A 25819-nucleotide genomic window follows, 5' to 3' on the forward strand; every position below is an offset into this window, starting at 1 on the left:
ACCTAGGTCTGTAAAATACTTTCAGGGGTTCTGAGAAGGAAGATGCAATAGAAGTAGGGAAAAAAGCCCTACAAATTTTAGCAAATACACTTTATGCCAACCTATTACACATCTGCTTACAGGGAAAACTATGATTCCACCAGTATGGCAGTTTTAGGCGTAGTTATTTTAAAATGAACTGTGGTCATTACTATGTGTATATATTTTGATATTAGTGCAAATTAATTAAATGTGCACAGACACATAAATGTGCACAATTCCAAAAGTGCATGCCTGTAAATCCAGTGACTCTAACTGTTGTCAGTATATCTGTATTTTAGTTGCTGAGATTGTTGTAATCCTTAAAAAGAACAATATGAAGAATTCAATGTGCATGCTAAACCATAAGCTCGATTTGCAATGAATTTGCATTTTGTCTCTGCAGTCCAGCTGTCAGTAAATCAACTGTAGAGTTAAGGGTTTCTCTTTTTTTTTTTTCTTTTAAAAGTATATTAATGACAAAACAAGGCTCTTAAACTACTGCCTCTGGCATCAGTCGCTCAGACATAGCTGTGTTGCACTTTTTAACAACCAAATTAATTCCACATGAAGAGAAAAAGTATTCACTCTTTTTCTTTTCCTTTTTCAAACTTTGCAGACGTCTTGCAGGAAATGGCTTGACATACATTCCTAAGGGAGCATTTGCTGGCCTTTTCAGTCTTAAAGTGCTGTAAGTAAACTGTGTGTCGTTTGATATATTTCTGATTTCCTAAATGCCCCAGGGAACTAATTAACCAGTGAAGTTTTGATCAAGTAAATTACATATTTTGATCAGTTCATTTTGAACAATTCAGTTGAAGTGAAGATACATATGAAATACATTAAATCTTTGTTTTTTCATATAGAAAATATCCTAAACACAAAGGTTGGAAAACATTAATGACATTCTAAAAGCAACTTGCTCATCAAGTATATGTCTCTGTACAATATCAAAGGTAAAAATTGGTTCAGTTAATAGTTTCTTTAATTGTCTCAAAAGTTCTGATTTCAAGTCTAAAATTCTTAGTGGACTTTTCACGATCACACAAAACTGGGGGTAAATTGCCATCTCCTTTTCTTGAGAGCCAGGGGGGAAAACCATTATTGTAGGACACCCTATAATTTAAAATGCAGTTTGTATTTCATATCTTGTTCTTCACAATATAATTACTATAAGATAAATTATAAAAAATATGACAAAAGCCTGTATTATTTTGAATAATAAGACAGTACGTATAGTTACTAAAATTATTAACAGGCCACATCTCACAATATTTATACTAGAGGGGATCTTTGCCTATGTAAAGTTCACAGAAACTGTATCACTAGCAAGAACGCCAACCTCCTAGGCAGCGTCAAGCCAAGCCAGATGCTACTGTAAGAGTATACAAAGCTCTACTGAAAAAAATACATAAGTGGGAAAGAAGTATAAAGAGCTTCCCACTCCATCTACTCTGAAGTCGGCCAGCTGTAGCTCTTGGGCCTAAGGAGATTTAGGCTTGCCAAAAATGATTTCATTTACAATGTCCCATCGAGTATGCCTCATTTTGAAGGCAGCATGTACTAGTTCAGTTTTACCCACACAGAATCCTTGTATATATGTAGGAGTTGGTCCAAACAAGGATATTAGGCGGTTCAAAGTGAGGAAAAGATTCTTTTGGAATGAAAAGTGATTTTTCAATCTTTGCAAGCTAAATGGTGTGATATTTCAGAAATGTGTCAGGTCATTAGTAGCAACATTCCATTTGAGAAAATTTATTTTATTAGGAAAAATTCAGCAGTTTTTATAGAGATAAAATTTTATTCAAAGCAAATCATAAACTCCTCGTACAGTTAAAAGTTCTGTTTGCCATAGTAGCATTTTCCTGAGTAAGCATTTCAAGAGTCAGTCCTTCACAGCTTTATCAGAATAAGAAGCTGAAGCATAAGAAGCTGAAGCACTTCAGAAGGAAAATGAAATCAGTACATGAGGATGTCAATTTCAGAATCACTGGAGGCAATTAGGAGCTCAAGCCCTATTGAAAGCAAATTGTATTTATTCTTTTAACGAACTTCCTCAGCTGCTTTGAAAATCCTGCTCAAAGCTGATGTGTAGCTATTAACAAAGCTAATGTGCTACAGGTATTTGTTTGCTTTGAAGAGAATTGGCATTTGACAGGGGTAGGGGAACGGAGTATTTGTGTAGCTTTCCTTCGTTTGTGATCTTGAAGCAAAACCAGTGCAAAGGAGGTAAGCTTGGAAGAAAATTGACCATAGAAAGAAAATATCTTTACTGTGTTGATTCTGTTTTTTCTGCTACTCAAAATGTAGGATGCTGCAGAACAATCAACTACGCCAGGTTCCTACTGAAGCACTCCAGAACTTGCACAGCCTGCAGTCTCTGTGAGTATACTTGATAAATCAACTTGTAACATTGCATGGTCAATAATATATGATTACCTGTTAATTACCTGTTAATATCACTTAATAATGTGCTGAATCAACTTTTTCTTTTAACTCTCTTTGAGCTGCTTTTCAAGAGAGTTGTACTCTCAATTAAACATCAAAAGTGACTGATTTCATTCCAGTAATTTCATGACACTGGCAGCTTCTTTGCAGTGTTATAAACTGGTTCAATGTCTGAGAAGACACTCCTTGCCCTGCAATGCATTCTGTCTCTCAAGAATAATATGGTCCCTTGAGCACTGGTCTTTCCCATGATTTCTTGTTAAGATTCTTTATAGGGGAAAAGAAAGAATCCCAAAGGACTCCCTTGGTTTTTTTCATTTGGTGTAATTTTTTTCTTTTTAAGCAGCAGGGAAAACACTATTAACGCAAGAAACAAAGTGTACTAGAGGATGCTTAATTATATTCTGTGCTTCAGGCAGGTCTCTGTATTTATAGTTCTTGACTGTGCTGTGCTGACTCAGTCCACGAGCTTCAGTTTTAACAGAACTCCTGCCAGAACTGCTAGACCAGGAGTGAGGATTGGCTGCTTTGTGGTATGAATGAAATTATTTTGATGTGCTTCTGCACCGTAACATAAGGATGGTTGTACCAGGTTGTGCTAAAAGCTGACCTACCCGAGCATCCAGTCTTCAACAGCAGACGCCAAAGGAAACCTAGAAGGTCAGGCAAAGAATATAATAATACTCCTTTGGTAAACTGTCCCAGCTGATGGAGGTTTGCACTCAGGGACTCACTGAGCCTATTGTGGCTTCTTTGAGTTTAATAGCTCTTAAAAATTTTTCTTCTGTGAGTTTGTACCATTGCTTTTTGAGCCAATGTAACACTCATGATTTTTTGTGGCAGCATATCTGCTGATCAGCTAGCCCGGAGTGGCATGGTGAAGTACCTCCTGTTATTTACTTGGAACTTCCCACCGCATTTGATGTCCCCTAAGTGCGGCATCAGAAGAAAGTGGAAACAGCTGTTCCTTATTGATGTACACCAGATTTTATAGACCTCTGTCATATCTCCATTAGTCATCTTTTTCAGACGTAGGCTGTTAGGATTTTTTCTCATGTGGGAGCTATTCCTTTTCTGTGGTCAACCTTGTCACTCTTATTGAACGTTTTTCAGTTCTCGTCTATTTGATTTGAGACAAGTTAAGGAGGGATCAGACCTGCACAACATGTTTAAAGTGTTTGCACACCATGGATTTATAGAGGGGAACTATGGGTGCTTTTTTGTTTGCTTTCCTACTAACTCCCCAAACTTTGTTTTGCTTAATTTTTTTAACCTTTACTGAACACTGAGCTGTTATTTTCGTACTTATTACAACTGCAGGACCTTTTTCTAGCATGTTAGTAGCTCCTCAAGAGTTTGTCACGTAAAGTTTGAATTGCCTTTTCCCTAAGTGCCTCACTTGACACCTGTCTATACTGAAATTCATCTGCCATGTTCTTGTTCAGTCAATTGAGTATCATGAGTTCCTTCTGCTGCACTTGCAGTTCACATTTTGCCACCGCAAGGCCACTCTTGCTGTCTCAACACAGGACACAGTAAATAGAGTATGTTTCTGAATTATTCACATAATTCCATTGTCACCTGATACAAAAAAAAAAAGGACTAAATTTTCTAATATATCTACTGATTTTGAATGTGCAGCATAAAACACCTAGGTGATTGAAGATAGGCAGGCAGGTTCTTTGGACAGAGTAAAATGTCAGCTGACTCTTCTCTGTGCTTTAGTTGACCACCTTATATTTTCACAGAATTACTTTGAAATAAAATTATTTTCCTAAAAAGTTCCAAGATCCAAATGTGGAAGTCAGTCTGGAAGTTCCAATAACTATCACAAAAAACATTGCTACAGTGTGCACTAATCACCAGCATCACTGGTAAAAGTCTGACAATGACAAGGATAGAGTGATCATCTGTACCAAGCTATCCAGTCTGGTTAGAGCTAAGATGTATTGGTTGAGAAATGTACTGTGTTGAACATGGTCTCTTCCTTTTTTGTGTATAAAGAAGTTCCACCAGAAGGTTAACATCTTTTACATACATTCAATTCAGCCAAAATATGAAGACAGAATTAATGAAATTAATTGATTTCCAGCAAAATTATGTCATCTGTGTGTAACTTACCACTATACAGACACACATTATACTGTATTAGCTCCCAGGTTCTTATGTCCGTCTTGAACAACATTTACGTCCTTAATATACAAAGCATTCGTTAAGGTTTCTAAAGGTGAAACAGCCCTAAGTATTAATTATCTTATAATTGTTATTTGGTCAGTGCCTTTTTTCTTTATTGACCAGACACAGACTGAAATATCTCAGCCATATACTTTTGAGGTTACAGTTCTTTCCTTTGATCTTTGAAAAAGTCATGAGAAAATGCTGGTCTAGTGACTATATTAGATTTTCTTTCTGGTAAACAAACAAAAAATCTTGCTGAGATCACATCACTCTATACACATTCTGGACCAAAACACGATAAGCCAAGCAAACAAGAGTTCCTTTGTTGCTGTGAAAAGAGACTTGAATTTTCAGCGTTGTTTCTAAACAAAATGACAGTCTCACTTAGGCTTTGTTGCAAATATTTTTTTCCTTGGGTGAAGTAGAAGCAGCAAAGCAAACACAGTTTGTGCAGTCTATGGAAAGGACCGATATTTTGTGACAGAATTAAAACAGAGGGAGAATAGGAGTGGTCAGTAGAAACCTTTGGACAGCTGTGTAGCAGACCCAAGATGGAATGATATGGGTTTGTACAGAAAAGCTACTATCACCTGAAAGGTGATCACCAGCAAGAGAGACCTCTTTGAGGAAAAGAAAACTATTATTCTTTTGTTTGCTTAAACTGGGTTGTGCCTGTCAGATAAAGGTGTGCACAGATTCAATTTCTTGTTTCATACAGTCTAGGAATTTTCTGTTCATGAAGTGGTTCTTACATTGGTTTCTGATTTACAATAGGAATTATTCCTTGAAACCTTTGAAATAGGAGGAGTCTTTTCAAGAGTGTAATTAAGCGGTTAAAAGCATTCACAAAGGCAATTCCTATAAGATAGCAACTTCTTGTATTTATTATGTTTAACTGTGCAGGTGGCATGATTTGTAGAAGCCTCATTAACCCTTTGCTTTAGGTTAGTATAGATATGAAAAACTGAAAACTGGTGACAAGACTCAAATCTTTGCCTTTTGTGGTTTTACTCAAGAAAAGCAGTCATGTAGAGGGGCAAGCCGTACTAACTGCCTTGCTACCTTAATCAATGTGAAGAGGTTTATGTTAAAATGATTGTTATATAAGTATACTTATATAATTGTCTGTGCGTGTGCATGCACAATATATGGGTATATATATGGACACACAAGTTTTCCATGTTCACTTGTAATGCAAATTCATCACAAAGTTTTGCACAAAAAGGTATTTCTGGATGATATGCTCTCCTGATTATCTAGTTCCAGGCTCAGAAATGACAGTACAGGTGTCAATATTGATAGATACATTAACTGATGTTAAATGGCCTGTGGCACACAGAACAAGTACTGATGTATTGCAGGAACGAGCAACAATTTCTTCCACTTCCTTGTGCAAGTTGTAGTATTACTGGCATGCGGAATGGCCTGACAAGTTTGAGTGATAAATATTCATAAATTTCTTAAGACTTGACCTACCCCTAGAATAGATCAGTCTTCTTCAGACAGTAGACATTATAGGAACCAAAGAAATAACCAAAAAACCCTAAGATTTGTGAATTTCATCTTCAACAGCAAAAATCTATGAGAAAACCTTTATACTGTTGTCTCAAGACAAACAAACAACAATGTGTTTTTTTCTGTCACTGAAGCAAAAAGTAAGATTTAACAATATTAAAATCTTCTCCAATTTTATTAAAGTCTTCGTAGTTCAATAGTCAACAACAGTGATGTGCTACTTTGATTAATAAATGAGTTCAGCTACCAGAGCTTGGACAACGATCACAGAATCACAGAATCTACCAACCAACCAACCAGGTTGGAAGAGACCTCAGGGATCACTGAGTCCAACCGTTGCCCTGACACCACCCTGTCAACTAGACCATGGCACTAAATGCCATGTCCAGTCTTTTCTTAAACACATCCAGAGATGGTGACTCCACCACCTCCCTGGGCAGCCCATTCCAATGTCTAGTAACCCTTTCTGAGAAGAAATTCTTCCTAATGTCCAACCTGAACCTCCCCTGGCGAAGCTTGAGGCTGTGTCCTCTTCTCCTATCGCTAATTGCCCGGGAGAAGAGGCCAACTCCCACTTCACTACAACCTCCCTTCAGGTAGTTGTAGACTGCAATAAGGTCACCTCTGAGCCTCCTCTTCTCCAGGCTAAACAACCCCAGCTCCCTCAGCGTTCCTCGTAGGTCAGACCCTCCAGACCCTTCACCAGCTTGGTCGCCCTCCTCTGGACTCGCTCCAACACCTCAACATCTTTCTTGAAGTGCGGGGCCCAGAACTGGACACGGTACTCAAGATGCGGCCTCACCAGTGCCGAGTATAGAGGGACGATCACTTCCCTAGACCGGCTGGCTACACTATTCCTAATAGAGGCCAGGATGCCATTGGCCTTCTTGGCCACCTGGGCACACTGCTGGCTCATGTTTAGCCGGCTGTCGATCAGCACCCCAGGTGTCTTTCCACCGGGCCGCTTTCTAACCACTCTTCCCCCAGCCTGTAGCGCTGCATGGGGTTGTTGTGGCCTAAGTGTAAGACCCGGCACTTGTTCTTGTTGAACCTCATGCCGTTGGTCTCGGCCCATCTATCTAACCTGTCCAGATCCCTCTGTAGGGCCTTCCTACCCTCCAGCAGATCGACACTCCCACCCAGCTTGGTGCCATCTGCAAATTTGCCGAGGGCTGCACTCAATGGTTGTGCAGGACTCCAGTTCCCTTTGTGGCAGGAGGATTTAAGGAAGTAACCAGAACATGTTGATTTTGAGATGTGGTTTTGATCTCCAAGTTCAGCAGAAGGATGTCTTCAACTTGTTATTTGGGCTATAATTTTCCTCTGAAATCTAGTGTGAATGCAAAGTATGTGGGTTGCTAGTCCTAACAATTCAAATGGCATTTATTTCCATTAAGCCAAAAAGAGGAAAATATATTCGCAGGTACCATGATTGAAAGAGAGGAACACACAATGACTGATGTGTCACAACTTAGATCTTGGCAGCACGGCTTGAAGTGTCACTTGAATGCTCTCTTCCCTGTTACTCACCTTGAGCAAATGTATTTCTTTAGAACCAACTATAAGCAGATGGTCTCTGGATTTTGTGTTTCCCACAGCATCAATGTCTCCATTCTGCTTTTAAATGTCTCCATTCTTCTCAAGAAGCCTTTTAGTGATTTTGAATATACCTGCATAGTCCAAAAACCTTTTACATATGTATATTGATTTGTTTTTCAAATATCGTTATTAATCAACAGCTTGTTTTCTGTCCAGTTTTTTTCATTTGATGTATGTATTTGTTTAAATAGGTATCTTTTTTTCGTTAGTGTAATTGTCTTGTCATTTCTAATGACATCCTTTACGTACCAGAATTGGCATATAATTTAAGTATTTTTGAACAAGAAGGGATTGGTAAAGCAGTCAATGACATATCAGTTTGTTTGGTTTTTTTTCCTTGAATGTGTTAATACAAATTTTATGTTACTAGCAACCGATAAGCTGCAGATCTCCATTTGCGAATGTTGGTAAATAAAGGAGAAAAGCATAATTGGCACTGCTGGTGGAAAAGCAAAGCTTCTGCTATTCTCTTATTCGAACTACTGTAATACAGCCCTTTGCAGTGAATTCTATAGATGAAACTTCACTCCCTGTTTATTTTCTTGTTTAGACGTCACTGTTAATGAGCAGTTTTAACTGCGTTGTCAGACACAGAAACAGTCAAAATCAAGAACAGATCGGGTGCTATCTATCTCACTGCCTGTGCCAAACCAGTCATGAAGGACATTTAAAAGCAAGAGTTATTTATTGTATCACCTGCTTGTGTTTCTGTAAAATTTAAGAAGACTTTTACTTTAATACTAGAAAATAGGGCAGAATATAACACAGCCCCTCTTCCAAAGCGCTGGAAACAGTTGATAGCGGGAAAAAATAAACCATCTTTTCTCCCTTGACAATCTGCAAAGTTGGAATTACGGAAGCAAGTTAATTGGACTTTACAAGTAACAAGATAAGAAAATAGCATCAATGAAATTTGTTTTAAATTTCCTAACAGAACTTGTAAATTGCTTAAATTTTATTTTTGAGATATTTCGGTATTTGTGGAGCACCTGATGGTCACACTGAGTTTTACATAAAAGATTGTCTAGAATTCATCTTGGCTGTTCTTAATAATTGCCTGGCCAGAACAGGTCAGGAAATGGATTTTTCATCTTCTCCTTACTCCTCCAAATATTTGATATTTCAAAAGAAGTTTCCATTCTTAATCTGAACATAGAGTTGAAGGCTTTGAGGGCACAGAGTTCTGAAATGCTTCCAGTTCAGGCCTGAAATTAAAAAGCATTTTTTTCACAAATGTTAACTTTAAACAATTTTTTTCCGTTTTGATGCTTGTGGTAATAATCCTGATTTTTAGTTAAAAGATGAAACAACTTTGATGAAATCATATTCTCCCAAGAGAACTGTTTCCATGAAAAGACGGGAGCTTTAGTTGTGGTTTTCCATGTCACACCCCATGATAATGAAGCCTACAGAAGGCATTATCCTTCTTAGGAAACCCAGTACCTCAACAGGTACCTACAAACTCCCTGAGGAGGAATTTCCCACAGTTTAAATCAAGGTTGTATGTACCCATGCACGTGTCTGTACACATACGCAAAGATGTCTCAAAACTCACCATTGCAGTCTCCTCGTTTTTTTGCACGTCTTAACCCTCTGAGCCAGTAGAGCCCTGGGGCACACTGGGTAACAGAAAAGTGACTGAAACATGGACCACTAGTACAATATCAGACCACCCCTCTCAGTCACAGACACTTTTCTAGCTTGATAAGCAGCTGGAAGGAAGCTAGAGGTGCAAGGTTCCCTAAAATGCATATGCTACTATTTTTTTGGGGTGCAGTCCTTAACTTAACCAGCTGTAGGGCCAGTTGCTTTCAAATTGAGGTGCAAATAGGCTGAACTAGATCAGCAATTTGGGGCCACTGGGTGATGTTTTCTTTCATCCAGTAGAAGCTACTAGGCATCTGAGTCTTTTCTGGCTTCTGAGTAATCTCAGAAGAGGGTTTTTTCAATCACATTTGTAAGGGACAGATAAATTTCTCAACCTCAGAACTGCTAGCCAAAAATCATCCTGCATGGCTGAAGCCCACCAGGACGTATACCGTATGTGGGAGGAAGACAAGAAGCCGCTGTTGGAGTGGTTAGCGGTACAGGGGCTCACACTAGATTTCCGAGGAGATCCTTCTGGGCACCATACAGTGACAGACTGTGGCTACAGCCAGCCTAGCAAAGCAAACAGTGCTTCAGAGTGTTCCCAGGCACCGGCCATGACCGTCTGTCCTGCTGGACTGTTAACAGGGTCCTTGGCACACTTTTGACCCATGCCAACTAACAGTTGCCTGAACTGTTCCCGGGGGCCAACTGGCAGTTCGCCTGCCCCTGGGACCGTCCCCAGAAGGCGCTCTGCATACAGCCACCTTGTTTGGAGAAGTCACTAGTGTAGCGCGGGCCAATCTGAGCTGGTTGGCTGCAGGACTTGGGAGCATTCCCAGCCCCACCAAATGTGCTGGTCTAGCTGTGGACTCCTGATCTGAGTCTGCAGCCAGATTCCTAGGATAACCCAACAACTCCTGCTGGCCCCCACTTTTTCCCAGCTGTGGGGATTGAGGGTGCCCAGTATCAGAGACAATCTTTGTGTGAACATAGCATTGCAACTGGCTGTTTTGTGCTTTATGCAATGTGCTAGCATCCTGGCCCACTGTCTTGAATGCAGGTTGCTTGGCTATGAAGAAAAACACTAAGGGTTGAAACTCCCAGAGCTACAGAGACCTCCTCATGTAAAACTGAGCAGTGAGACAGAAACAAATGCTCCTAAACTGTGACTTGTGACTTTTATTTTTTGGTCTTGCTGTTGCCACACAGGGTTCTTTGTATTAGTCCTGTAGAAGCCCATACGAGGGCAGAGCTGAAAGTGAGCTGTGGGAACTGCTGTGCTGGTGTGTTGTCATTAAGCTTTTACAATAGTCCTAGCATTTTCCCCTGTGGACTGAAGGGGATATCCTGCGTAAAGGGCCATGACTGAAAAACATGGCTCACAATAGCCAGCTATATTTTCATTACATCCACTTTTCAGAACCAGTTTTGATGTCACTTGCCATTACTCAAATGAGGCTTTCCTTGAGAGGGTCTGTGTCACCACATGCTGGCAAGGATGGTGGGGCTGCAGGTGACCCTCTCCTACCGATTATACCCTCCCCAGACAGGCTCTGTCCCCAACCCGTGTCCATCATTGCCCCATAACTTGTGGCGAGGCTTGGTCGTGGCTCCCTGCATAACAGAGCTAGGTCAGGAGAAGAGGAACGTGGTAGGAGAGGGAGGAGTACATCCCTTCTTTAATCCACCATGCCCAAAATCAATCCTCATGTGCTCTCACTTCTCTGCCTCCCCTGCCTGTTACATACAGCCCCTTTTCATTTGGTTTTACCTCTCCTATTTTAAACTTAAATGTTTAGAAGAAACATTTTGTCTTTGACTTCTTTATCTGTCTTTGTGGCTCTCCTCTTCTCCGGTCCCTTCATTGTATTCAAGCCCTCATCCATTGCAAGAAGAGGCAACCCATGTAACAGCTGTGTATTTCAGGGGGGAGAATGACTAAGGAATGACTAAGGAATTTATTGATCACAAGATACATTCAGGTTGTAGCTGGGCTTGCTCTTGAGAGAAGACTCAGAAAAAGGAAAAAAAAAGATATTCCCTTAGAAACCTACCAGTGGTGTAAAACTAAGTATCCAGTCATATTGAATTGATCAAAAAATGCAAATCAAATCTTTTTCAAACATCTACCTTTACCCATTTTATAGTACCAATACTGACTGCTGTTTACAATTCTATGTGAATAATATCTTCTCATAATTTATGCACTTGGTCATAGCATTCACAGTATGTCACAGGAAACACCAGTGGGATACAGTCCACATAGCTCAAGCATTTGCTTTGAAAGGTTTGGACATTTTAAGTGAGTTCATGGTGAATTTTATACTGGCTGCTTTATTTGTATGCTGCCTATCAGAAAAGATCAAGCATTTCTGTTTCCCTAAATTGACTCTCTCTGGAATATAATAGCAGCTTTCAAACTCACCACATGTTATCTATATATTTTCAATTACAAATAGGGTCATGTTTGTGAGTTAATGGGTTTAGTTCTGGAAGTGCCAAAACTTTGATCAACACATGTAAAACGATTGGCTGAAAACAGTGATTTTGATCAATGCTTTATACACCAGTGTGCATTACCTACAGTATGACAGGAAACATAACCACTGCTGAAACCTTTTAATATCTGCAAGAGGGAAAATGGTACATGGAAATTTTAAAAAGATTAGATAACAAAAGAGCACTTGAGGCAGTACTTCTTATGAGCACTTGCAGGATATGTAATCCAGTTATAGAACCTGCAACAAAAATCATTGTAGTTTCTTGATTTCTTCCAGGCTTTGTTTAAACACTAATTCAACTACCTAGAATTTCATTTATATTACAGCAGTCCTGTTTTTCTTTCTGTGTTGTATTATTTTGTTTACGTAGCCAGTGATGGGTTTATATTTGGAAACTTCAGCTATAAAAAAAATCAGTTCCTTGATTTGCTACCAAGTATTGGTAAGATAAAAATCCAGGTCTCACCGATGACAGCAGAAATATTGCCATTTCAGCCACAGGATCACATACAAACAACTGACTGTTGGCTTTACCACACAGCCAGGCATCCTGTGAGTAACTCCTGTGGAGTCAACGGGGACGTCAGAGCTGCACAGGCAGGCTTCGTATTGAACAAGATGTTAACTGTAATACAGTAACACATTTAGTTTGAATAAAGCCTCCATTCTTTAATCAGTGTAACTGTCAAACTAAGGCAACTGTAACTTCTTAGTTTACATACCAGCATCACCCAGGGAAGGAATTTTCTTCTGACTGAACACAAAGAAACCTCATCTACTCATTCAAGTTATACCTTATTTGAAAACACAGGCGTAGCATGGTTGTTGCCTGGGGAATGGGGGAGGTACAGCATGAGTATTTCTAAACATTTCCAGCCTCACCCATTTGTTGACAGACCCTTGAGTTATTTTGGAAGCTCTGTCTCTGCTGCCTGCCATGTCAGTTATTATATTGAAAATCTAATTGTACAAGGGCTTTGACACTGAACTGTATAAATTTGTTCCAACTGACCTTGTCTCAGTTATTTGCCAGCCTGGCACGGAGTCTCAGCGGTCATTATTTGTTCTCCTGCAGTAGGCAGGAGCAGCATGGAGCAGGAGATAGAATGGACCTGACATTTTACATGGCTGTAAACCAGGAAGCAGCTTTAAATAAAGAGATTAGTATGCCCGCCACAAAGAGTATTGCATTTCTCTCAAACAGACTGACTTTAGGTTGTATGGAATTACTTCTTTGTACCCTGGGTGTGGCTGTTTGTTCTGCAGTGTTTTCGAACATCTATTTAAATTTATTTCTGTTTCACCATTCACTTAATTACTCCTCTGTACAGACATCTTCAAGAAAAGTTTTAGAGCGTGGCTTTCATGTTCTGAACAAGGTACAAGTTACTACAACACATTAAAAGCAGAAAAAGTGTATCGGAGTACAAATCACCATCTGGATGTTTCACAAAGTTTCAGAAATCTGAAGCACACTTTTAAATCTTTCCCTGAAAGCATCACAGTGGGAAAGCAAAACAGAGCAAAAGCAAAAGCCAAGGAATATATGTCGTAATATTTCTAGCACCACATCTGCAAAAGGTTCAGTAGATTTAGTCCTTATTTACACAAGTGTGAGAGCAAGATATCACTCTGAAGAGGTACGATGTGCAGTTGAGCTCCCTCTGTTGGCTCTGCAACAACTGAAGTGTATTTAATAACTTCTTTTTCAAAATAAATACATCACATCTCTATTTAAAAAACATTTTGCTCCACTACTAAAAAATGTGAACTTCAGTGCTCAGTAGAATCATTGGAATAAACAATATTTAAGAAAAGGTGAAATGGGAACAGAGACTCAGAAGTGAGTTTTATTTTTGGCTCTTCGAATGGGTGTCTAGTGTATGGAAACCCAAATCATCTTGCAGCTTGGTGACTTATAGGTTCTGAAAGAGAATCTCTGGCTGAGTTTCCTGCACTTTTTTATTCTATACTTTCAAATAATTGGGAAAGGAAATAAATTCATACCCAGTCTGTAGAGAGTCTCTGCTCAAAAAACGGTCAGTGTGTGCTCTCAGTGAGTTGATGGCTCCAAAGGAGAGCTGTCTGCAGAGAGCCAGCTGACGAGGAGACTTGTAAACACAACGTGAGGTCTCAGGGGTGAAGTTGCAAGCAAGATGGAAATGTAAAATCTCCAGGAATTGAAAAATGGATGTGGCAACCCATGTCCATCGTTTGGGGCTGTGTTCTTGGTGATAACTTCTGATATCCATTGTGTAAGTAAGTAAGTCCACTGTTCTTTTCTCAGAGTCAATGTCCTCTATTTCTTTTTCTCCTAGACGTCTGGATGCCAACCACATCAACTACGTGCCCCCCAACTGCTTCAATGGCTTGGTCTCCCTTAGACACCTGTGGCTAGATGATAATTCTTTGACAGAAATTCCCGTCCAAGCTTTTAGAAGTTTACCAGCACTTCAGGCAATGACATTGGCACTGAATAAAATTCATTACATACCAGACTATGCTTTTGGAAACCTCTCTAGTTTGGTAGTTCTGTAAGTTTTATTGATTGCTTTTTAGACACAATCTTCGCTTCTTTGCAGGGCTTTGACCTCTTTGTGATAAATTACTTGAAGATGCAATGTTTAATTTACATATTGCTTGAGACAACCTTTAATAATTAAACATTGCCCTAATCCCTCCCCAGTTGGTAAACGATAGGTAAATAGGTAAATACATTAAATAGGTGTATACATTAAACATCTGTTTTGTCTTACGGTCTTAATATTAAATTGATATCTTGGGCTATAAATCTGCAGTTTCCCTTCTACATTTGCACTAGGCTTAGAGATATTCCTTTACCAAGAGGTCAATTTTGTTTGTGCAGAAAATGTTCTTTTTGAAATATAAATTTTCTGTGTTGTATATGTACTACAAACCAAAATTTTAAAAAATTCTCTTGGAGAAACAGATTTTTTTTACATCTTCCTACAGTTAAACTGGATTTGCTAAATCACTTGTTTTGATCTAGCTTAAAAGTTTCCATCTCCAGTAAAGAACTGTGTAAGGGAATTAAAAAATCACCCTATCTGGTCAGCAAAACAAACAGGAAGAGATGAATTGTGTGCCCTCTAAGGCTGAATGAGGGAAGATTAGAAACAGGAAATGAACTGAAAGCTTTCTGGGTGACTTGGAAAGAATGCTGTCCAGTAGAAAAAGTATGCATTTCCCTTCATAGAAAGTATATGTAGTTTTGTATTTTGTTATGTTTGCATACCAGTTCAACTAAATGAAACACACGTAGCTTGCACCAAAATCTGGAAGGTACACTGTGGAGCGCAGTTTCAGCTTTTTATCTTCTGGGAATGTACCAAGTGGAAAAAATTCTAGACTGGTTGGAGAAACTGAGGAGGAGAACTGAGGTGGAGAAGTTATTTTAGGATACTTAGGAAAATGTTAGCATTATTAAAGAGAGAATAATATATTCAAGCTTTACAAGCTGTCTGAAAGCATAGTCTGTAAGACACTTAACATATTTTAGCATATTCTAGCCCCAGTGTAAGCGTTGAACCTGGCACATGCCAGGGTTCTTTATTGACAGTTATAATCACCATCTCTGCCTAGTGCTTAATATATTCATATAAGCATATAGGGCACCAAAAATGGGGGTTAACAGCTGCCTTGTGCCACAGAATCTTTGCCTTCTGTTAAGTATCAATCCCATTCAAGTTAAAGAGTGGATGGACTTGTCATTAGACTGAGCTTCTAGGCTTATCTCAGTAATGCTAAAGACAAGAGACTGTACTGAATGTTGTTCTCTAGATGCCTACCAGAAATATAGTGATAAGAGGTCAGTTAAGAAATGCAGGAGAAAATTATTTCTTTTCATATCCTGATTGCTTCTGCTCAGTTAGGTTCCCTCATTTCAGATATGCCTTGCTTATTTCTGTTCTTCTGGGCTTCATATTCATTAATGATTAAATCATTCCTCATGGTCTACAACATCTGATATTTTTGGCTCATAAAAATCTTTGAGTGTGGTTCTGCTTTCTTTTGTTTGCTACTCTATACAGTCTGGCAAATTTTCAACTCAGTGCAAAAATGCATGGTCAGTTGAAACAGGTTTGAAGCTCTGTCGTTAAAGATACAAAGATAATTGTAATTTGGAGATGTGCTCTTCATGCTAACTAAAGCATTAAAGGTCAGTGTAGTCATCAAAAAAAAAAAAAGTTGATGAGGTTTCTTCCTAGGAAAGGAAAAATGCACAGAATATTTGCATTTTGATACCAGAATCCCTGCCTTTTATGGACAGGTAGATTCAATTTCTGTAGGTTCTGCAGAACGTTCAAAGAGCCTCTGATCTTTAACATTTTTTTCAGAGCAGAATGAAGCATTGAAGGGAAAGTGCCTGGCAGCCCCTCATTCAAAGCCCTTCTTTTCTTTTAAAGTGCTACTCCTGTAGTTTCCCTCCACTATAGGGGTAGAGTGTCAAGAATAAAACAAAAAGAAAAATCTGCTGGGAAAAAGGCGTCCTTTTTAAAAAACAACCTGAAGTGGCTCCAACTTGTATCTACTCACATTAATGAGCTTCACACAGAGTAGATTTTTTCCATGGCAGTCTAAAAGACTTAGAAATAGGCAGCACTCTGAGCCTTCGTGCAGGGGAGTTGGTTGAAATATATAACAAAATTACTTTAAATTGCTAAACATCTGAGAAAGTAGTTGTTGATTTTTATAGTTTCAAAGGAAGGCAAGTTACAGCACTTTTAAGATCAATTAGTTTACTCATCTCAGTGAAGCTATGGCTTGTGTCTTCTTTCACTCTGCAAACCTAATGCCCCTTTCCTGTCTGCTGTATTATCCATCTCCTCACCTGCTCCTGTTCAGTGCCATACCCTCCAACACCCTCGAATATACATCTTCCAAATACACACCCCACACACAGTTTTTAAGGCAACATGTTAATTAACCACCAGTGAGAATATGTCTACAATTTCCCAATATTCAATATGCAAACTCCAACCTGGAATTCCAGTATACACCCTTTTTACACAATCTAGGTGTTTTTAAAACAAATGCCTTCTATGAAACCAGTGGAAGTCTGCATGGGTAGGGAGCTATCAGGAGAAAGGGAGGAGGGCAGCAAAGGTGCCTCTTATACATGCTCCTGCAAAAGCATGACTTGCATGTAATCAATGCATGCCTGAAAATAAGTTTCATTTGATTTAACCATCAAAATGTTTTGCTTAAGTCCACTGTGTGCAGTGTGCTTTCCTGACTGTGTGCTTAATGTTCCCCTTCAGACATCTCCATAACAATAGAATCTACTCCCTGGGAAAGAAATGCTTTGATGGGCTCCACAGCCTAGAGACTTTGTGAGTTGACCTCTTATTTGTTCCCTTTTTTTCCAGTGTTTCAATTAATATTCTGAAAGAATAAAAATAGTCTAAAAGCCAAATGTGGTTTTTGGCTTACCTAATCGCTACAGGATCTAAGTGATGGTTTACAATGACTCTATGTAGCAGATCCTATTTTTGACTATAAAATCAGTTTGCCTTTTTAATAAGCATTGTCAATTGATAAATTGTTTGAAGGACAGTTGAAAACTGTACTGAGCATTGAAAAAGAAGTGGCTACTCATGAACAATTATGTTTGCCTGGTTTAATACTATTTATTTGTGTTGTTTAATCAATAAAGCTAGTAGCTAGATTGGGAAATTGTCACAATGAAAAGCTTTAACATTAAGAAACTGTCTCACCATAGAGAAGGGTTATAAAATTAGATGGTTTTATTTTTTTACCCATGGAAAAAGCAAAAGTGCCAGCTGGCCAAATTAGGCATGTGTTTTACAAGGGGGGAAGAGGAATGTTTCAGTTGTATCCAAGTTTTTTTCTTTAAAGAGCTCTGACGAAGAATAGCGCTGGTAAATATTGAAATTTCCTCAAGTTTTCACCATAGCTCTGTTCAGACCAATTCAAATTTTCTTGAGTTTTCTAACAAAAAATAATACTACAGAACCCCAAACAGGAACGCAGTGCTGATGGTTAGCACAAAATATGTCGCTACAGAGTTAGTCTCATAAAGATGTTGTCTGCTAGAGTAGACCACAGACCCCAGAAATGCTACAGGGATAGTAAAACCTTGCATATCTTTCCCCTTGGCACCTGCCACAGTCAGCTATGTCATTTTCAGGGATTTTAAATATTTCACCCAACCAGGACAGAGGCTAAAAGGCCTGTTATGAGGAACAAATAAACAAAGTTTCAAATGTGAATAACGCTAATCTAAAGGTGATTGTTTGCTTTCACATCCACAGAACTATGTACTGCTCACTTTCATGTTTCATTAAGATCAGAAAGCAAGAAGTTTTGGGCTTTTTTTTTTTTTATCCCTAGTTTTGATTACATTGATCCCTTGGCACTGAATTGCAATTTTACAATTTTGACTTTTAGCCGGCTGTGAGTTGAGAGGAAGTCCCTTAGTGTAGCACCGGAAAGGGGGACGGGAAAGGGAGAAGGCAAATGTAATCGTTTGTTTTGTTTTTTTAAGTGAGATTCACATGGCACTTGGTCAAAAATGGGGAAAAACAGAACAATGGAATAAGTAATTGCAAACACAGTCCCAGCCACCTGGCATGAGAGAGATGGAAACACAGAGGACAGTCAGGAACCTGGGAATAAGTGTAGGTGCAGTCACTTCACTGCAATAGGAGAATGTAGCACTTGCCTCAAGCACAGTAATTGCATACAGTATAGACTGGTTTCCGGATAGTTTCAAGATAATCTAAAGAGATCTCCATGTAAATGATGGACACCGGTTTTAAGATAATTTGTTTGCATCATTTGTCTGGAAATCACATATCACTGGAGGGCAAAACCAAACCGTACATGCCTGTAATATCTTTTTGTCAATAAGCAGGAGGAAGAGATTTACAAGCAGGAAGGAAAGCCTTGTTGAGTTAAGACAGCAGTTTCCTGCCTGCGTTACTTCAGCCTGATACTATTTCAATTTCAGTCTATTGTAAATGGTGATTTGTGTTTTGCCTGTTCAAAAAGGCTTTTGCTCAAGTTTTTCAGACTATATTCTTCACAAAGCAGCGCCGGAGAGCGTCACAGTAAACTGGCATATCTCAATTTTAGTTTCAGGTGTCTCCTGAGTGCTAAAGGATGCACATGTCAAGCTGAGGGCAGAAGTGTGCTTATAGTCCATTCAGCCTACCAGAATAAAGTCTAATTACCACTGCAGCATGAGCAGTTCTTAAAGCAGGGGTCACTACCCTTGCTAAACTACTGTTTTTACAATTTGTGTGGTTAGAAATATTCTCCATATGAATATTGACAAATCTTACAATTAACAACACAGTTAATGGTGACATTGAACTTACTGTATGCTTTCCCGCTTGTTTTAGCCAGAGGAAGATCAATCATTTTTACCCTCCAAACTCCAGTATCTCTTATTTTTACCATTAACCATTTGGAAAAATCTCCAGAGATTTGTTCATCAGTGGAAAAAAAAAAAACAACAGACTAATATAACTAGACAGTGAGTCAGAGGCAAATGAAACCTTTATAGTGAGATGTGTTAGCCATGTAAAATGCGGCTCACCATACAAAGTTGTTGAATATTCTGTTTGAAAGATTTTTTTTCCCATTAATACTTTCAAGTAATGAAAAAGATGGGCAATTTACAAAACAGCACATCAATTAGTAGTTTCTGAATCCACTTATGTTTTCTTTATTGCAGAATAGCTAATATATAACTAAAAATAGGATGCTGATAAAAAATAGGAATGATAATATGCCCTAAATAGAGTTTGTTGGAAAACATCCATACACTTTTGAGGATTTCCTGGCTTTTGGCTGTATGTATTTATTCAATGCATGGGAGATGATATTTCATTACAAATGCCAACAATTCTGTTATCTGTTATGCAGTGCATAACCTAAATAATAAAATCTATTTTCACACAGAGATTTAAATTACAACAGTCTGGACGAGTTCCCCACTGCTATCAGGACACTAACAAACCTAAAAGAACTGTAAGTACAGAGCTCATATTAAGAAGAAGGATGTTTTGTCTAGTGTGTGGTTATTTTTTTTAATGCTGGTGATTTTATCAGTAATCCTTAAAAACTGATATCCTAGGAAAAACTAATAAACATGTCAACATGCATAAAAGATCATTTTCAACATTCAGTTTAGAGCATTCAAGTTCTGACAGCTTTTACTTTTATACTGCATTGTGCAGGGGGGTTTTCCCAGGAACTTCATCCTTGGAATATGGTAAATAATAAACAATTAATTCACTTTGACTCCAAAACACAACAGTTGGATTTTGCAAACAATCCAATGTATCATAGTCTTCTAGTCTAAGAAGAAGGTGTGGCACCCTTATTAGTCCATCAGGTTTAAATGTCTTTACCTTTACCTATAGTAGTTGGACATGGTTGTACCCCTGCTACATCACAAATCGATCTTAAAGCCACTTTAAGTAGCTACCTTGGATTTTTACCAAAGCAGGGATCTCCAGGTAGTGTTGACTCCAGCTCAGCACCTCCCCTGTTGGCAAAGAGGGCTGCTCTGGAGGAGGGAGTGGGGCTATGAGTTTCTCAGCCCAACTATTCTCAGCTGCTGTTGATGTCATCTGTCAGCTAAAGTAATTGGTATGAAATCTAGCAGCCTCAAAGGACTGCCTTTTTGCTGACCTCTGGATTCAGTAGCCAAACATGGATAACCCAGATTTGCAATAAATGCACCTTGCCCAGTGCAGCAAACTGCCTGATGTGCTTGAGATTACTTACTGGCCCTGCAAGACTTCACTTTTAAGTATCAAACTTCTTGTTTCAGATAAGCTCCTAGGTGCAAGAAATCTTTGGGGTGTGAAATTGCAACCTGACAGCCCAAAGCCAGCACAGACCATGAGACCATGTGCTTCAGTGCTTTGTTTGGGCCCTGGAAGATGATCTTATAAGCATGAGGTGTCTCCCACAAGGTTGTGCGTGCCCTGCCATTCTCACCCAAGTGGGAGCCCAGGCTCACAGAGGTTCAGCTCATTGCAAGGTCACCTTATCTGAGTGAGACCTCATTTCTGTCTCACAATTTATGCCTGAGCTGAAAACACAGACTATGACTTTTTATCTACAGCTTGGAGGCACCCAAGGCAGCCAGTCAGAGCTGGAGATCTACTGGCAAGTGGCCAGCAAGTCAGGGCCATATCTGTTTGATGCTAGAGGGACACCATTGTCCCAGATGCTCTGCACTTCAAGGTCTCAGCTATAGTAGTTATCTCTCCAAAGTAAGTGGGTGTAGCTGTTACTCAAAGGTAATGCATACGTGATGTTTTCCGGACTGGATTTTGAAGATACCTATAGAAGCATTTTTCCCAGTGTGGCCTTCATATAGTCTTTTTACCCAGGGATGCAGATAGATTTTACTGTTTTTTTGCTCAGTATGTGAACTGACAGGCTATAAAGTGCCTTCAATTCAGACAGGGTGTATCACTTGGGTGCAGTGCCCCAGGACACAAGCTGCAGCCATGAGCAGGCTCTCATCTGACCAGCTCAGCAGTGCTTCAGTCTCTTCTGTGCATAAATGCACTGGAGTCTGCTTTTGGCTGGTGATGGGGCTGATCCCTCACTCTAACTCAAATCAGAATGGTGATGAGGGACCAGATACTGCCCTGGGAAGTTGTCATGCCATTTCCTTAGCTTTTCTGCCATGCAAGGATTGTCATTCAATACAGCCACAAAGCCAGTCTGTTTACTGGTTCTAGATTAAATGGGATCCTCATATTGCTTAGAGCCTGCATCTGCATGGATGCAGTTTTTATTGCATGCAAAAGAACTAGGGATTTAGAGCCTTGCTCTGTAGCTCGTCAGCAGTAGCACAATGCCTAAGCAAGTAAAACCAATAATGTGGGACCTGTTCAAGGAATGGCCAGGTGCGCTTGCATCAGCGAACAACTTGAGGCTTTCTAAATGCATTGGTTTAAGCTGGGAAGCTTTTTCATACCCGACTGAGCTAATGGGAGTTTCCCACACAAATCATCATTGTTCTTTTGAAATCTTAGTTGTTTCTTTTGTTGTTCACAATGGAGAATTACTCATATGAAAAAAATCCAGTAATTAATGATGAGACAAGGATTTGGCCCTCTATCCAGCAGGCACAACTACATTGGGTAGCTTGTTCATGTCCACATTTAAAATATTTCAACAAAAAGGTGATTGTGGGAGGGTCAACATATTACAATATAATGTATAAAATCATGTACTTGATAAACTTATGTAATCCATTATTACCCCAGCAAAAGAAATAGTTGCAGTTTAAGAAGTACAAGGGGAAATATATTTACTATTTTATTGTTATTTATTTAATTATTAATATTTAACTATTAGTGGTATTAGTTCATATGTGTGTGTATGTCTATATTTACATTATATCTATATACATACACACATAGATTCATAGATACATGACATGCAACTGCAAAGCAGTTTCCTACTGAGGGCATCTGAATTATAAAATGTCATTTTGCAGTTTACTTCATCTGAATGGTTTTCTTCATTTAGAAAAGTGTGGAATTCCAGCTGTTTCATTGCTTTTCTTTTCTTTTGCTTTATTCAGTTCTGTCTTATTCCTGAAAACAAGGACATACCTTTACATACAGACACTTTTCTTATTACAAACAAAAAAAAAAATCATGCATTGTGAATACAGATTGTGCCTTCACTTTTTTTTTCTTATTGTGTAAATCATTTTTCCTTTTGTAGGGGATTTCATAGCAATAACATCAAGTCAATACCTGAGCGTGCATTTGTGGGTAATCCATCACTTATTACAATGTAAGTAAGTGATAATAGTGTTTTCAATGACTCTTCTTGTTAGAGAACGTGGAACTGAGTATTATATTTGTGTCAAATAGGTCTTGTGAGTGTACTGTGTAGCACATCATTATACAAGCAAACAAGCTCGTACCTTTCCAAGTTCGTGGAAAGAGCAGCAGTTTGCATGCCCTGTTTAAGGGAAGTGAGTAGTGGTCTCTGGCCATTGACCTTTTATTTGAACTATTTCTTCTAAGTCTCTTAGCATTACTGGCAATGTAGAAGCTAGCAAAAATTACTCTTGGTGTATTCCAATCTGAGTTCCCATTATCTTACACGAGAATGCATTTAGTGGGCAAACCTCAAAATAAGAAATTGTAAAATAAATGTAAAAAAAATAGTGACTTGTCTTGAGCAATATTATTCTATGAGCAAAAGCAGCATGGCTTTAAAAGTGCAAGGCAATCTCTTCTGACTATATGAAGTTCTGACTTCACCTGCTAACCTTAAATTTGTCTCAGGTCATAACAAAGTTCTTCATATTTGGATTTCTATATTTGCAAACCTGTGAGGAAGAAGGAATGTTCTGTTGACTGGCTTCTGGCTTTAAAATCAAGAAAACAATAACTACTTGAATATTCAAAATGTGAAATGTGGTTGAGGGATATAGATTAGTGGGTGAGAAAAGCCCAGAGGTGTACCTCTGCTACAACCAGAAGTGCAGAGTCCGTGATTCATCACAGAGTGTACGCATTTGCTTATAGTACAATCATGTAATATACTTAGAATCTTTTAATATATTTTTCATAAAATGTCTTTTTGTCATCTTTTTGCAGACATTTTTATGATAACCCTATCCAGCTTGTTGGAAAATCTGCTTTTCAGCACTTACCAGAACTCAGAACTCTGTATGTGTTTACTTTTCTATTTTAATTGTCTTTGTATATCGCAATATTAGAGTTGTCCCACGCTTCCCTCACCACAAATGTGTTGAAATGATCTTTTTAAATTCTAGGACTTTAAATGGTGCTTCACAGATAACAGAGTTTCCTGATCTGACAGGGACTACAAGTCTGGAGAGTTTGTAAGTGCTAAAGAAGTATTATTGCTTTGTTTTATTTTTTCACATACTGACTTATTCTAAAGAATGTCCTAAAAAATATATTTGTTCTGCAATTTTAAAAAGTAGTCTTTTTTTCTTTTTTGTTTTTAATAAATACTTTCAACAGGACACTTACAGGAGCACGGATCACCTCTCTCCCCAAATCAGCTTGTGACCAGTTACCTAATCTCCAAGTGCTGTACGTTTCAGTAAGATTATTAACATTACATTAATGCAAGAGATTAACGAACAAATTAAATCATTATGATTTCAAAATTACCCAATCACTGATATTTCTGTGTATCACGTTACTTCTTAGGAATTCAGCTCAGGGAACAGGCCCCCATATTACTCAAAAAGTTCACAACCCACTTATCAGTCAGGATTTCCCATACATTGCTGAAAAAGATAATTACTTTGCGTATTTTTAGGAAAGGGTAAAATGGTTTTTAATTTTATGTAAAAAACAACAGAACTACCTTGTTTTCATTCATTCTGTCTCTCCTACAGTAGTCTGGGTTTTTTTTTCCTCACTGAGGCAGATAATTCAGTGAAGTGAATGGAAAATATAACTAAGGAGTGGAGTTTTGAGTTCTTGTTATGTTCCTCTTAGATTCTTTTCCAACCAGACATAAGTAGCTGACCGAAATTTTAATAGACTATTCCTTGGCATAGTTGGGGCATAGTTTTACTAAATATCCGATATTATTTTAGCTTGGAAATTTCCTTGGAGTTTGCTTAATCACTAACGAAAGTAATCATTGTGTCCGCTGCTTTGAGGATGAGCCAACAGCACTTTCCTCTGTGTATTACATCACTAGGAATGTATTTGATATTAGTTCTCTGGCCAACATTGAAATAGCACTAATTACAACACATTATTTGAATACCAGTGTGGATGTCATGAACATTTCCAGAAAAAATTCAGTTTTAGTTGATGGACTCAATATAATCATTTCCAGAATGATAAAAGACAGGAACAGAGTCTGTTGCCAGGAGAAAGTCTGTACACAGACTTAAGTTTAAATATGTCCTGTATTATTCAAAAACAATAAATAATCTCAAAATAGAAGACAAATAAATACTGTAGTAATTAATAACTTGTACAGTTCATGGTAGAGTAGGACTGTCCATTGGAAGTCATATTTTTTATTTTTGAGTATCACCCGGTATTATTACAGCTGATATTTAAAAGGGTGAGGAACTAATTTGACAGAAATTTCATGTATTCAGTGTTGCTCTTTCCCCATTCCCATCAGATTGGAACGAGCCTCCCAAGCCCACATTTAGGTTTGAGCATTAGTTTTGCCTGTGCCGTGAAGTATAACAGTGTGCCGAACCCCACAAGTTACTTGGAGACTGCGATCTTGAAGGAGCTTCCTGGCTCAGATACACGCACAAACACTACCAGCACAAACACTGCTTTGAAAGACAGTTTGTGCATCCTACCTAGCCACCAATACTGCCAAATGTGGATTAACGTACACGGGGGCTTCCTGGGTGTCTGCGCACCTGCACTAAAGGTGTATGTGAGAGCACGGTCCCAGCTGTCCTCGAGAGACTACCCTCAGCACAGCTGGATATGCACCTCAACACAGGAACCAAAACCACTTGCCCTCTGCTGCTGCCAAGAGCCTCATGTATTAACAAAGTGGGAAAAAAATCCCTAAAAATAAACAAGTAAAATATTTCCTGGAGGTGTAACAGAAACTGAGGGGAGAAGGGTTTTGGCTTTGGTTTTTTTTTCATTGTGTGAGGAGGGAGTGTCAATATGTACAAAGTTCAAGCTGATATCATACTTTTAAGAAGACCTAAGTCACAAATCTGTGCATGACAGAATAGCCACAGTCTGCCAGACATCTTTTACCTCCAACTCACTGAATTCTCCTCTGTCATGTCTGATTTGGACCACAGCGCATCTGTGAAAAATACAAAAACGAAGGCTGTAATCTTCCCTGCTGTAACAAAAAAATATACATATATTGATGGTAGCCTTTGTGTATAGTAAAATCAGAGTGGAACACCTTAAAAACACACTTGGTCATTACTTGCACCACTTCCATAAATC

At 38.7% G+C, this 25819-nt stretch overlaps 1 protein-coding gene across 1 annotated transcript in view; it reads left to right on the forward strand.

Moving 5' to 3' along the window:
* LGR5 (leucine rich repeat containing G protein-coupled receptor 5) overlaps positions 1-25819 on the forward strand; it is a 91765-nt gene that overhangs the window by 52188 nt on the left and 13758 nt on the right. Inside the window, exons 3-11 of the mRNA XM_068401096.1 lie at positions 638-709; positions 2329-2400; positions 14168-14383; positions 17132-17203; positions 19800-19868; positions 22599-22670; positions 23486-23557; positions 23665-23733; positions 23879-23950. Coding sequence (XP_068257197.1) covers positions 638-709; positions 2329-2400; positions 14168-14383; positions 17132-17203; positions 19800-19868; positions 22599-22670; positions 23486-23557; positions 23665-23733; positions 23879-23950 — 786 coding nt within the window. The remainder of the gene's footprint in view (positions 1-637; positions 710-2328; positions 2401-14167; positions 14384-17131; positions 17204-19799; positions 19869-22598; positions 22671-23485; positions 23558-23664; positions 23734-23878; positions 23951-25819) is intronic.

The sequence above is a fragment of the Nyctibius grandis genome, chromosome 5 (genome assembly GCF_013368605.1).
Source record: "Nyctibius grandis isolate bNycGra1 chromosome 5, bNycGra1.pri, whole genome shotgun sequence".
NCBI lineage: Eukaryota > Metazoa > Chordata > Aves > Nyctibiiformes > Nyctibiidae > Nyctibius > Nyctibius grandis.